Source organism: Carettochelys insculpta, chromosome 3 (assembly GCF_033958435.1).
Source record: "Carettochelys insculpta isolate YL-2023 chromosome 3, ASM3395843v1, whole genome shotgun sequence".
In the NCBI taxonomy this organism is placed as follows: domain Eukaryota; kingdom Metazoa; phylum Chordata; order Testudines; family Carettochelyidae; genus Carettochelys; species Carettochelys insculpta.
The window spans coordinates 4,661,089-4,675,779 of NC_134139.1; the positions used below are offsets into that span (position 1 = coordinate 4,661,089).

At 39.3% G+C, this 14,691-nt stretch overlaps 1 protein-coding gene across 4 annotated transcripts in view; it reads right to left on the reverse strand.

Annotated features, from left to right (window-relative positions):
• Positions 1-14,691, reverse strand: part of MAP4K3 (mitogen-activated protein kinase kinase kinase kinase 3) — a 163,476-nt gene that overhangs the window by 96,450 nt on the left and 52,335 nt on the right. For all 4 annotated transcript variants that reach the window (XM_074989289.1, XM_074989288.1, XM_074989291.1 and 1 more), the window contains exons 7-12: positions 14,406-14,448; positions 12,837-12,909; positions 10,819-10,950; positions 10,470-10,532; positions 10,112-10,193; positions 9,895-10,005 (exon numbers count right to left, since the gene is read on the reverse strand). In XM_074989289.1, coding sequence (XP_074845390.1) covers positions 9,895-10,005; positions 10,112-10,193; positions 10,470-10,532; positions 10,819-10,950; positions 12,837-12,909; positions 14,406-14,448 — 504 coding nt within the window. The remainder of the gene's footprint in view (positions 1-9,894; positions 10,006-10,111; positions 10,194-10,469; positions 10,533-10,818; positions 10,951-12,836; positions 12,910-14,405; positions 14,449-14,691) is intronic.

The following is a 14,691-nucleotide window of genomic DNA, read 5'->3' on the forward strand; positions in this document are numbered from 1 at the left end:
ATATTAAAGGGGCACAAGGCAGCCAAAAAACCCAAAAAACAAGAAAAAACCCACCCTACGAAATCTGACAAATTCTGAAAAAAATCTGACAAATACTTTCCAAGTACATAAAATTACATTTCCATCAGAAACAAGAGACTCCAGGGTACCCTCAGGTGGTATAAGAACAAAGAAAACCAAAATAGGTAAGTCAAAGACAGAAAGTGTCTGATCCTCACAAAGTGCCAAACTACTAACTTATTTTTAAATTTTCTGCAGGGTAAATTAGGTGAAAGAATAAACCTACCCACTAGCAGCATTGTGAAACCCTTGACAAATTTCAATACCTAATTAAAATTAATATTTTAATACCTCCCAATTATGAAGTTTCATCCTTAAAGTTTATCAATGATGCAACAGCTTGTATGTATTGGAAGCACGCAAAAGAATATTACATGGCCTCTAACACCTTTATGTAACATCTTCTGGGCATATTTCACAGCCTTTTATGGCTGCTTAGAACAATACAACCTGCTAGACAAGTTCAAAAGAGATACTAGTCCCATGACACAGAGTAGATGTGAAAAAGGAAGGAGACTGGAACTCCCCTCTGGGGGATTATTTAAGGGACCTTACAAGCAAGATCCCAACAGACCAACATATCACGGAGTCTGTGTCAATAAGTTCAAAAAGCATATGGGTACAAGCTGCCTGGAGGAAAGACTTGCATGAAAATCAAGGACATTACCCTTAACAAGACAAACTATGACAAAATCAACTTTGACAATCTGACAGATCTAGTCTTCAATTATAGCACAGATCCTGAGAAGTATAACCCTTCTCCCCACCCCGCTCCCCTGCAAAAAAAGATAGAAGTGCAGCAGTCCTCTAACATAATGAACAAAAATCAGTTGCAAACAGTGACAAAGCCCCTTAAGAAAACAGTCACAACATGAAGGCCATCAGAGGAGGAGTTAAAAACTTTCCAAAAATGGATATATAGTAGAAATATCCTTTTTCTTTAATTCTTGCAGGAACTAGCAACTTTGGGAAAAGCCATTTTCATGCGGTGGATAACAATGAACAAATGTCTAATGTCTGAGACTACAGTAAACCCTAGAGAAGTGCGATTTCAATTTGCACTTAACTCACATTAATGCAAGTTAAGTGCAAATCAGCCCCCACCCCCCATCTCCACGCTGGGCTCCCCAGCTTGGAGAAACCATGCCTTAGGCAGCTGTGTGCCCCTCCGCTGGGAGCCATGTGGCTGCCACCCCCCTCCCACATCCCCCAGCCAGGGGAATTCGGGAATCTCCCCAATACCCCCTCCCCTCCCCAGTTATGTAGAATTTGATTCATGTGGAGGTTGCCCAGGATGCAACCTATGCGTAAATCCAGGGATTACTGCACTGTATGATACCACAGCTGTGGGCAACCTCAATACAAAGTAAATAAGATTGTCAACTATTTGATGAACTCTGTTTGTGAAAGTGCTGAAACGGAGAAAGCCTTTGCCAAGTACATGTATTACAGGAATGTGAGCATTATGCATATACAGGTTACATCTCCCAAAACTGGGATTCTCTAGTCTGGCAACATCCATGGTCCAGCAGGGCCACAGATATTACTGGACCAGTGAGCCCCAGCTTGGAGGCTGAGTGCTGGTGGCTGGTAGTCCGGCCCAGCAGGAGCCCAGCAACAGGGGGGCTGGCAGTCCTGTGCAGGGAAGCCTGGTAAGGCCTGTGTCCCCAAGGCTGAGGCTGCATTAGTAGCCCAGCTGGGGCCACACTGACAGCCCAAAAGAGGCTGAAACCAGTGCCCTTGGGGCCAGAGCTAAGGTTTCATCTGGCCACAGCTGCAGCAGATGCCCCCTGGCCTGGGGCCGAGTCAGACAGCCCGGCACAGAGGCATGGGGGCCAGGAGAGAGGAAGGAGAGCTGGTGGCAGGCTGGGGCAGAGACTGGGGGAGCGGAGGCAGGGGACTTCCTTTCATCCAGCAAATTCCTTCCTTTGTGACTGGTCTGGCACCCTGGTGACCTGATAAGGGAGATGTAACCTGTAGTTCAGAATGTATTTGGTCGGGGGGTGGAGAGAGTTGCACAATTAACCTAAATCCAAAGTACCTGGGTCTGTTCTTGATCTGCAAGTGTATGCCAGCAAGGCACAATTCTTACCAGGAACTTTTGAGGATGCTACCAAAGATACCTTATGGCCGTCTGGTAGTGGATTTAAATCCTTGACACCAGAAATTTATACATTAAGAACTGGTATTTACCTTCCAGACTGGCGCACACATTATATTTTGAGAACAACAGTTGGGTATAAAAGGAGATGAATTTCTGGAGGTTGCCAAACACAAGCACACCCAGCTATGTGAAGAGAAGCCTGGTCATTCTAAAATTACTTGGCAAACCAGCCCAACAGCAAAAGAACACTATTGTGTATGTTGTAAGGAAGTTCATCAAAGAAACCATTAGCTCACTGAGGGTCCACTGATAAAATTATAGCTGTATGGTGTGCATAGTCACGTGTAGTTTCATATTGTTTCTCCTACAATCTCTCTCTGATATTGCCAAAACACCCACACACAAATCACATTCAGTGTGTCTGTTAAAGCCTTTGCAACACATTTCTGCTCTCATTTTCCACATCATTGGTTGGCAAAACCAGGTTGAAGACGAAGAAGGTGTAACCCATGTAAACTGAGCATGGTTGATTAATAGAGAACAATCTTCCATTCATTTACCAGCTGCCTGTACCAGATTCACATTCTCTTGCACACTTTCTGGCTTTGAACTCTGGTTGCAGAGGGTTAGTTGGTGTCTCTTCACCATCCACACATAAAACCACAAAATTAATGTTGTAATTTTTAAAATGAAAATGGCTTCTAGCATATTTTCCACTAAAAGGCATCATTATCCACACACTAAAAGGACAAGCATTTTGGGTAACAATCCCATGAACAAGTTTTCCTGGATACTGACCCTGCTGCCTGCAGGGACGCTAAACACTTTCACTCTCATGAAGTGCATGCAGTGTTTAATATTAGGGCTAAGCAGTGTCTCCATGTATCCCAGAAGGACACAAAAAAGGATCCCAAATAATCTGTATTTTAAGGCCTTTCATTCCACAACCCATTAAGCAAATGATGTGAAAATTACAGTGGCAAATAATAAAACATCCAAATTATATTAAAAAAATGTACATTAACAATAGTATCACTTGAAAAAAAAAGTTGATGGTCCAACTATTCTATCTTCCTGCTCTGGGTTGTCAGGTTTGCCTGACTCACAAGCCTTTGATTCTCACCATCCAGTTATGGTGCTTTGCATTGTCTTTGTAAAACAGACAGGCAGAAACCTGTGCAGTGATGGTGCCATTGCCATAACTGAGCAGTCAATTCTGAAAAGGCCATGTAAGGGTAACAATTGTTACTTTGAGAAACCACTTTACAAGCTAAGTGACATCTAACTGATTGAAAAGATAAGGAGGAACGGTTAGAGGAGCAATGTGAAGATACAGAGAGGTATTATGGCGGATGTAAGACCAGGGAGGTGTATAAAACAATTAGGAATATTAATAGGAAATGGCAACCAAAGCAAATGGCAATCAAAGATGAGAACAAAGCAGTGCTCGTGAACAGGGAGAAGATTGTGCAGCGATGGACGAGATATTGCACTGATCTATACAAAGCATAGTTGGACCCGAGTGTCTCAGAGAGACTGACTGAAGAATTGAAAGAGATATCTCCGCTAACCATTGAGAGCGAGACCAATATTTCAAAGGAGGAAGTAGAAAAAGCAGTGAAATGACTAAAGAACAAGAACCCTAGAAATGACAAGATCATGGGAGAGATGATCAAATACGGTGGAGAAAGCATGATACAGGAAATACACCGACTATGTAATATAGTATGGAAAGAAGGGGAAGCGCCTAAGGAATGGACAAGATTTGTGCTAGTGACAAAACACAAGAAAGGCAGTACATTGGCGTGCAAGACCTACAGAAGGATTGCCCTCATGAGTCATCTAGACAAGGTGCTCATGACAACACTGACGGAGAGACTAAGATTGCAGATAGAAGAACATATAGCAGATGAGCAAGCAGGGCTCAGAAAAGACAGCAGTGCCATACAGCAGATATTGTCACTAAGATTGATAGCGGAGAAAGCTCAAAGAAAGAACAGAAACGTATACACTTGCTTCGTCAATTTTCAAAAGGCATTTGACAGTATAGATCAGGAAGTGACTTGGGCAGTGCTGGAGTCATACGGAGTGGATAGACTGATACAGTTGTTGAAGGGTATCAATGACAATGCGGAGGCAGTGGTGAGAACATATGGGAAGTTTGTTTAAAACATGTAGCGGTATGAGACAAGGAGGTCCCATATCGCCAAGTATCTTCATTGCACATCTGGAAAGAGTGATGGACAAGCTCAAGGAAGAGGTAGGAGGGATATCTGTGCATGGGAAAAGAATTAACAACTTGAGGTTCACGGATGATATAGTTATCATTGAGGAAGATGAGGAGAAGCTAGCAAAAACAGTGCAGGTGCTAAACGAAGAAGGGAAGCAGTACGGACGGATTATGAACATTGATAAAACAAAAACAATGGTATTTGGAGGTAAGGAAATAGGAAGGAAGATCAGTGTGGATGGTATTGAACTAGAAAACGTAGAGAAGTTCACATAGCTGGGGAGCGACATAACGTATGATCTAGACTGTAAGAAGGAAACAGTGACTAGAATAGTGAAAGCAAGAGCGAGTTTGAAGGCAATGGATAATATCTGGAAAAGCAAAGTGATTAGCTTAGGAACGAAGCTGAGAATCTTGAAAACGTGTGTATTCAGCAGCATGTTGTATGGATGTGAGACATGGGTAATAACGAAAGATTCAAAAAGAAGCATATTGGCATTCGAAAGGAGTTGTTATAGAAAGATTCTAAGAATAGGATGGATGCAGAAGGTCACCAATGAGGAATTATGTAGTAAGATACAGCCAAAAAAGAACCTGCTGCAGAAGGTTATAAAATGGAAGCTACAACTATACGGGCATATTTGCAGAATGAACAAAAAAATCAAGACCCTGGTATTTGGTATAACAGACGGTTCAAATAGGAGAGGCAGACCCCACAGAGAATGGAGAAATGATACAGTACATTGGTGCAGAGCTAGTCTACAGATATTAAGCCACTCTGCACTGGACAGGCAAAAATGGAAAGAAATAGTGAAAGAGGCATCACACACCAACGGGCACTGAGCCCACAGTTATTGATGATTATGATGATGATGAAATAAGAATTTACCAAGCCCACCTCAGCCTCCACCCCTTGTTATTAGTGGTTCCATGTTTCTACAACACTGCACCAAGAATATCGCAACTATTGTTTAAATCCACATCATGTGTGCTATTCACTCCTCTAAAAATGTCAATGGGAGCAGCATTCATAACAGCCAAGAGAGGTGGTACCTTGATGTAGTTACTAATCTTAATGTTGGGACCATCTGGAACAAGTCTAGTTTGGATAGAGTGCACTCTTCAGACCTGCACTGAACAAAAGCCAGGTTGACTGAAATCTCTTTCCCTTATGAGGTAGACAGTAACTACTGCAGTTTTCACGGCCGTGTTTCCCCTCAGAATTTCCAAAATTTCTGAAATATACACAGTTGAACCAAGATCTCCTCTTCCACAGGGAGAGGGAACTTCTAGGAATAGAGCTGCCAGCTAACAGTTAAAATCCAAACTGAGGGTTCTAGCTAGATTCTTGTGTTATAACTATTCTAACTGGTGTATGCTTCCCATCCAGGAGGGCCTACGGGGTAAAACTCGATTAGTACAGGGCAATGGGGGTCAGAGTCCACCTCTTGCCTCTAGTCAGGTGTAAATCTCGATGCTGGAAGTAATGTCACAGAGAGTCACTTATAGTGACAGCTGGGTGAGATCCTGGAGGCAGGATTAACTTTTGACTGACTTTGTATCCCTAGACCACTGGCTCACCTTGGCTAACTTTTCTTTCAACTGCTACAAGTTCCACACTTGAAAAAAGTTTCATTAATTCAATCTGCTGGCCCAGCATCAAAGAACTGAGGTATGTGTTGGTATGATAATTTTGCTTCTGGATTCACGATTTCACTCTAGGCACTCTTCTGTAAACTATCATTAAATTCTAGTAAAAGGCTGCTTACTGATCTGTGACCTCAACATTTCTTTGAGAAGACAGCAGCAGCTCTGCCACCATGTACTGTAAGCACTCCACTTAGGAAACAGATTCTCCTTTCTCTTCTCCCCAGCCTTTTCCCATGCTTTACATAAGATCTAAATAATGCTGCATTTATGTCTCTTATGGCATTAAGTGCACTCTCCTTTAAAGGCTGGACATTTTCCAAGAATGATAGAAAGTTTTTTCCCCTGTGTCTTCCACAAGCAGTTTTCCATCCTTTGTAGACTACCTCCAGATCATCTGCTGAAGTTGTTTCAGTTGTGCTTTCTATCATACCTCACCACAAATTTGCATTCTTGATTCAATTCTTGACCTTTGATTTTAATCGGAAGTTTTTCAGACTTGCTAAATAAGTGAATGAAGACAGTTTCTTCACTATGTCATTTAGACCTGGAGTTAGGTTGGGTGCATTAAAACAGGTCTCCTGCCATAATAAATGAGAGACAGCTCATTTTGTATTTCTCATTTTCCATGCAATGATGTAAAATTTCTTGTCACACGACCCATTTTTATCATGCTCGTTTATCAGACAAGGGAAAATGTCCTGGAGGGATTATTATAGGAAATATTAGTTTCACTGCTTGTAAAGAAATGTAGTTCTTTTACAATCTGCTATTTTTTCCTGCTGCTTTGGTACCTTTAAGACATCGTCTATTCCCCCTCCAACTTCTCCTGTGGCAATACCTCCTCTGCCCGTTTCTGTGTCTATGGAGCTGGCAGACCTTGCTGAAGCTGCTTCAGTATGTGGCCCACATCCCAGTGTCTTAAGACAGTCTCTTCTCTACATTCCTTTGTGAGGTAAGTCTATTTTTCTCTGGTCCCTACTTTGGGTTGGAGTTTTTCTTGCCCTCCATTTTTCTTCAGTCATTTAACTGGTCTCTCAGTTTCCTTCAAAGCTAAGCTCTGCCCTGATACCCGAACCAAGGCTGCTACAGTGCTTCAGGATAAGGAAATTAAACTTTCCATGCTCATGGTAATGAAGTTTCACTGATTCTCTCTCTTTTCTTCTTTCTCTAAAGAAATGATACAGCCATTTCTGGAGCCATGTTGCTTGTACTTGAACACACAAGCACTAGCAGCACACTTATAAAGAGATATAAGAACTTTATTAGTAGTAAGCCAAAAGTGACACAAAAGGGTAAGCCCTGCTTTAACTCTAAGAGCACTTCAACACAATTATGATCCCCATGGAATGAAATGGCTCCAGTAAAGGAAGATTTGACATGAACCATTTCCAGGGTCCAAAAACAGAATTCAATATGAGTAAGGTGCAGATTACATCCAGGACCCTTCCACAGGCAAACTGCAGAAGAAGACTTTACAGCAATAATTCAATCCAGCTTCCAAGGAATCACAGAGCACCCCATAGAGAGAACAACTCTAAGGACCTCTCCTTCTTAACCTCCTGCTGCAATTTTAGAAGGAACTATATATGCAATTTTAAAAGGAACTTCTCCCTCTTTTTCCTGTACAAACAGTATTTAATAAGAACTAAACAGCAAATCAGAAATGCAGGAAAGTTACTGGTTTCACTCTCTGTCCATATGTTGTCTTTTTGTAAATCTTAAGGAGAAGTTTTTCCTCTCATCATCATCATCATTTGGATTATGGAAGTTCAAAAGGTAGTGACTGACACCAGTCCAACAGGCGTAGCATTCAGTAGATCATCTCCTTTAGCTGCGTGCTGCTCTCCCTTATTAATTGTTTAAACTTTAAATTGTAAGATTTTCAACGTAAAAATAGGGTCTATATCTCTTCGGTAAATTGCCTGGATGCTTTCTGGTATTACAATAATTAACAAGAATATTACATTTCTATACTGCTTACTCCCACCCCATGGCATCTGTCTATATATTTTATTTCTCAATCTCTTCACAGCATACATACTACTGCGTAGTGTCCAGCAAGTTGTTGGCATCACCAGAAGCAAACAGTATAACATTGACTCATTTCAAGTTCTAATGAGATATGTTAGTCTACTATTGTTATCTTCAAGTATTATTTCTTATCACATCTGACCAGCTTTTCTCTACCAGTCTCTGAAGTTAAAACTAATACATTTTTAATTCAAGAGTTCAACCTGGTCTCACTTTGAATGATTACTTCAACTTACAGACATTCTGAGACAGGCAGACTTGTGTTTGATCTCTTTTGTGAAAAGCTATGCTTTCAAAAACCAATAATCAATCTGGATAACTAGTTTGGATAGCCTACATTTATACTGTGTATTCAAATATACCATAAACTAGATACTGACTGCATGCTACCCATTTTCTCTTGCTTGTGAAACAATTACTGGATAGTTTATCATTCTTCTATAAGCATACTACCCCCCACCCCCAGCCTACACCAACAGAAGCTGGAACTGATGTTATCATGCCTTATATGACCAAATTATAAATGCAATCAAATTTTCAGAATATCTTAAAACTGGAAATAATATAAATATAACTCATAAAAAAGACTATAACAGAGTACAAACAATTAAAAAAGGATAAAAAATTATGTGAAATATACTTTTTCCTGTGAGATTAGTGCTGACAGACAAGATTAGCAGTGGAAGGCAAAGTTGTACATTGACCCTAAAATAGTTTCCAAGCATTATCTCCTTGCTGGAGATAAGGCAGAGGTGAAAGGGTAAAGCAGAAATCCCAGTGTAGAAATGGACAGAAAGAGACCCTTGCTTTCCACAGTAGTACCAAAGAGTTGTATACCTATATGGTTTAGGGCAAAATTTCTGACTTGTTTAGGGAATGTTGTTATATTCCCAGTGCAGATCCCTTTTAGATGAAAAGAAGCAATCACAAGGTTTGCTACTAAAATTAAATTATTTGGGGAAGAGATTTCAAAACAGGAGAATCTCTGTGCTCCACACTCACGAGCCTGAATATCCATTAACAAGAGATAAAAGAATACAAGCAGGTTTTGTAAACAATTTCTATACCTATATTGCTATGGGTTAAGGTTTTTTTTGTTTTTTTTTTTCTTCTTTCAGTGCCACGTATGACCTGGTCCTTATTTAAATAATATTTAAGAATGTAAAACACCACAATTAGATAATCTGAAATTATTTCACCTTTGCTTCCTGCTTCATGTTTTTCTTATCAATTACAACAAATTTTGAAAATTTACTGCACTGATTATACAGAGATGAAAATGACCTTTTAAAAGCTATGGAGATCTCAAAACAGCTGCTACAGTAAATGCTTTTATATCTGTAAACGTCAAACGTTTAAGAAAACATTTACTAGCAAACTGAGATTGAGAGGTGAAATTACAGGACAGCAGCTGAAGCCAGTGAGAGCTGAAATCACAGGGTTTTGTGGTGAACCAACCCCACAGCCAGCCAGCCTTTAGCTCACGTGGTAGAGTGCAGGGCTTTAGAACCTGTGCTCGCAGAGTCTATCCCTGGGCTGGCAACCCGGGTCTGTCAGCATCACACACAGAACTCTCAGGGGAGGGATAGCTCAGTGGTTTGAGCATTGGCCTGCTAAACCTGGGGTTGCAAATTCAATCTCTGAGGAGGCCATTTAGGGATTGGGGCAAATAGATGTCAGGGAGGGTGCTTGGCCCTGCCAAGAGGGCAGGGGACTGGACTAGATGACGTCCCCAAGGTCCCTTCCAGTTCGAGGAGATGTGTATCTAATATTTAAAAAAAAAAACTCATTAATTTTTGTGGTTAACACGTATTCTTACCTCAGGGTCATCATCATCAAAATCATGGTATGCAGAATGATCAGGATTATTCATTTTATCCAATAATTCAATAGCAAGGGTTCGATTTAATGGCTGTGTAACAAAAGGATGCTAAAAGGCAAGGACAAGGAAAAAGAGGGAGATTACATTAAAACTTCAACAGTCAGTTTAAAAGCACTTTCATCTCTCAACTACTTCAGAAACTACAAAATCATACCTGTAGTAATTTTTCAGCTGTAGGTCTCTTTTTAGGATTTTTTGTAAGTGCCATTTTCACAAAGTGATGGAAGTTATTTGACCTGAAATATGGAAAAAAAAGGAACATTAGAATTTAATAGTTTAGTGAAATGCGTGATTAATCTCTCTTTGTATATAATTATTTTTCATCCAGGGCAACAGAATGATGTCATCACATCAATCTGCAGCCCAGGGGCTGGAAGGAAGGAAGGAGAGGGAATAGGAGACTCCTGGAAGGCTGCATGGCTCCCACCCCCTGGGGAGGGACACTGGTGAGCACAGCTAGCCATGGATGCTGCCCCTTAGTATAATATAAGAAGACAGTAAGATACGTTTACCATTTCAATTTGTCCTTTAGCTTAGGAGGCTGAAAGTTGCTTTTCGTCATCAAAAACAGTGCTCTGAAAAAAATCAATAATAGTTTTGTGACTTGTTGTATTGTGATTATCCATTACTTCATAATTTTTTTTTTTTTATTTTTGGCTGCAATAAAAGTCTGTCAACCCAAAAAACTGAGAAGCGGCTATCTCTTTATGCAAAATTCAGCCACTAGAAAATTTTTGTGTGTACACTTCGGAAACTTGCAGCCAAAAGAACTTGCAATAACCCCTCATTCTACAAACCGTCTAGCCGACTATTTTAAGCATTATTTACAGATCTTCACAGCCTGCCATAAGCATTACCAACCTCATGGGATGCAAGTCAAACATGGGAGGCTGAAGTTCTGCAAGTTCTATCGCAGTAATTCCAACAGCCCACAGATCACACAGTTGGTTATAGCCCCCCTTCCTTTCAACTGCAGCAACTTCTGGAGCCATCCTAAAGAAAACATGGTTTTAAGACATTTCTCTGTTAGTTTTACTTCCCTCTGCGAGTAACTCAGAACACCTTTCAGTTTATGTCAATGATTTATTATATAGCACACTGTATACACGACCTTTCATTTATATACCTTATTTGTAAGCACTTGAAATCATCTTCGGATCTACTGAGCCTCAATGGTACTGCAGTTTTTCCCCCCCAACTTTGTTCTTTCCACTCTACGGCATTAATGTTGTGGTGTTCACTCACTCATTTGAGGAGCGCTGGCTGCAAATCATTCCAAAATCAGTTAATATTCCTGAGTAACTGCAACAATGAGGTGGAGTTCTCTCCATATTGAACACACTGCTTCCCAAATACCTCAAATGGACTTTTTAGCCATAGCACATACCACTAGACTACCAAACTAGCCCTGCATTTTATGATTAAACTGAACTACAGTCTTAGTACAGTAAAAAGTTTAAAAACATGACCCTGGAAATTGCTAAAATGAAGGATAAGAGAAATCTACAGGAAAACGCATCTAACTTCTTTTGCATTCCTTGAATCTCCAGACCTGGGGTCTATTACCAGCTCTACACACGTCCTCTATGCTACTTAAACACTTTGCACCTCAATTTCCTCATCTGCAAAAGTGAAAAAAAAATTTTCTAGTTCACTGGGGTGTTGAGACTATATTAAAATTTGCAGAATACTCGGATATCCTTAGGTGTAAAAGTACTATATACACAGCTGATATGTATTAAAAAAAGCACCAATACATTTTAACATACTGACTAACCCAAAAAGGCTTGTTTTGGTTTGTTGTACAGAATTACATGATTACATGCTATAGCCATGTCAAGTGCTGAATTCTATCTGAGCATGGATGGACTCATTAATATGGAAGACCAACAAAAACATCCCAGTTGGAGTAGGAGTTCAATAAATGTTATTCTTCCCTCTCAGTTAGTAACGAATCAATGCCTCAGACCAGTGGCAGATGATACTATGTAACAGGAAAAATTTGAAAACTGCTCTAAATGCCAATATCCTTACCACCTGTGACCACAAAAGATGTTCTTTGCCTATCTGTGTTGTTAAATGTAATGACTGCCATCATGTTCCAACATGGATAAATACTGTCTGCTTGCCTAAATTTGTTCTGCCATCTCGGCTGAGTACATTAGTCTATGTTCACTGTCCCGACTACTGTGTAACTTCACTAGAGGTGGTCAAAAACCAGTATTCAGTTACGGATCTTTTTTTTTCCACATATTCAGCTGGGTCCTGAACAAGCAAGGAATCTGGGCAGCAGTTAAGCCAGGCTGCCTCTAGAGCAGGGGTGAGCAAGCTGTTTACGTCGCACTCCCTTGCCGCCTTTGGCCCTGTAGTTAGCTGCCGCCACCGGCCCCCGCAAACTGTAGGACGACCACAGGAAGGGATATGGGGCGGGGGAGGGGGAGAAGAGAGTAGGAAGAGGGTGCTGTGAGGCTCCAGGGGGTGCCCCAAATGGGGGGGGGGGTGCTTACGGATAGGACATTTGAAACTCAAATGGGTGAGTAGAAAAAGTATTTGTAAGATCAGAATTAAAGGGGTGCAACCCCATGGACAACTTTAAAATTAGATTCAGTTACTGATATTAGTCAATGGTGATGAAGTAAACAGCTGATACAACTATTTTTCAGAGTATCACAGTATTTTGACCACAACATTCTGGTATTTAGCTAGTTTAGCATTTGGCATAAGTCATTAAAAGTAAAATATAAGAACAGTAAACTGAGGTTCTCAAAATGCTTAGTCTAACCAGGAAAATTAGTAAAGAAATTTCTTTTTATGCAAATTATTATTTTTGGTATTTTAACAGTTACCATTACTGAAACAATGAAGTAAAACACAATTACCAATATGGGGTACCAATGAAAGATTTCCTTTTGGCAATTGTAGCTGTTATCTGTGCAGACACTCCAAAATCAGCTATAAAAAATGAAGATTATTAATTAATAAAGTAATGATCAAATTCAAGTAATTAATTATCAACAGGAGAATTAAGGTTTTTTGCATAAGAATTTCTAAAGATCTAGGGACACAGAAGCTAATGAACTTTTTGTAGGATCCATGATAAATTTCCACTGAAATTCTCCTAGCCATCCTTTCAAATACACACCCCAGGACATGTGAAGAAGGAATTACAGTGTACTAGTCCCCAACAGGCTCATGTACATGGGAATATGGATATACTCCCATGTTAGAGAACACCTATGAATTTTACGCCATCTATCCATGTAATAAAAACCTTAAAAATGCTTTAAACAAAGTTATTTCTTTCAGCTGTGCTCTGCTGAGAGCATATCATACCAGTACTTGGAAAACCTCTGTGAAGAACTGAAACGTGTGCTTTATATTAGACACATAATATAACTTATTATAATACTTATCATATCGTACACGTTCATTTTGTTAATATAAAGCATGGCCAGAAATGTTAATATTGATAATATTTTAAAATAATCTTTGTCGCTACAGTCAGGGGCATTATAACCATGGTTAATGATCATATTAATGTATCTTGAACAACATAACATAGTTAAGTTTAAGAAAGTCATCCGGAAAAAGTAATTAATTTACCAGTCAAAACAAAACTATTAACATAGACATTAAACCACCTATCAAATAAGATTGTGTCTGACCCAAATGAATTGTAAGAAGTGTTTTAGTGTGAATCATCTTCTTTTACAACGGTGGTTTTCTCTTTATTCATTTTTAAACAAAGTATTTCTTTATCTTTCCAACTGCTAACCAACTCTGACCGGGAAGTCACTTAACTCATGTTAAAGTTAATATAAATTAAAAAGAAGTAAGACTTGAGGGTTTTCGTTTTCTACTCTGGCATTATGTAGAATGCAATCAATAAGATCAATAATATATTTTACTATTTAAAATTCTCTCCATAATTATGAGTAATTGTATAAATTTAATGCAATATATTTCTGTACCTATGACAAATATTTGATTTTTTTAAAGAGAGACTCTGGTAAGTACTGTGCTCAGAAGGATTTTCTGATATATCCTTTTAGACTGATGTAATTATATACCTTTTTGAGATAGGGTTTAATAGGGACTTGAAACTGCCAAGTCTCAAAAATATAAAAGCTATTCCAATGAAACCTATTAAATGACTTAATTTTTAGCTCATCTTTTCACTGTTAGACTAATTCACTATGGGAGCCTGTCTTTTGCCTGATTTCCAAAGCTACTATCTGATTAGCTAGATGTGCACATCTACGCACCAAATCAATGACAGATGAGACCTCATCCATGAAAGAAATAGTTTTAACAATATCCCCTTCACTGAAGTTTACTGGCATTACATAACATTATGGCATTCTTGGGCGAGAATTCAAGGAAGGTCTTATGATCTGCAATATCTTTTAGCATACATACAAACTGATTAAGATTTCTGAACTACTTACCTAATTTCACATGGCCATTATCTGTTAAAAGAATATTTGCACCCTTAAAAGAGAAAAAAAGAATTAAATTAAAACATACAGCTTTTTCTAACATTATACTTCCTTATATTATGAAATATAAATCCTGACACCAAATATTACCCATATCCTGTATTTTATTTAGTTTATTTAATTTTACACAAATGTTAAGAGAACATCTGTCCAGGCGTTCCAGAAGCCCTTGGCATAACAAAAATAAATCACAAATAATACTTAACAACAGTACAATTTATTATAATCTCCCATC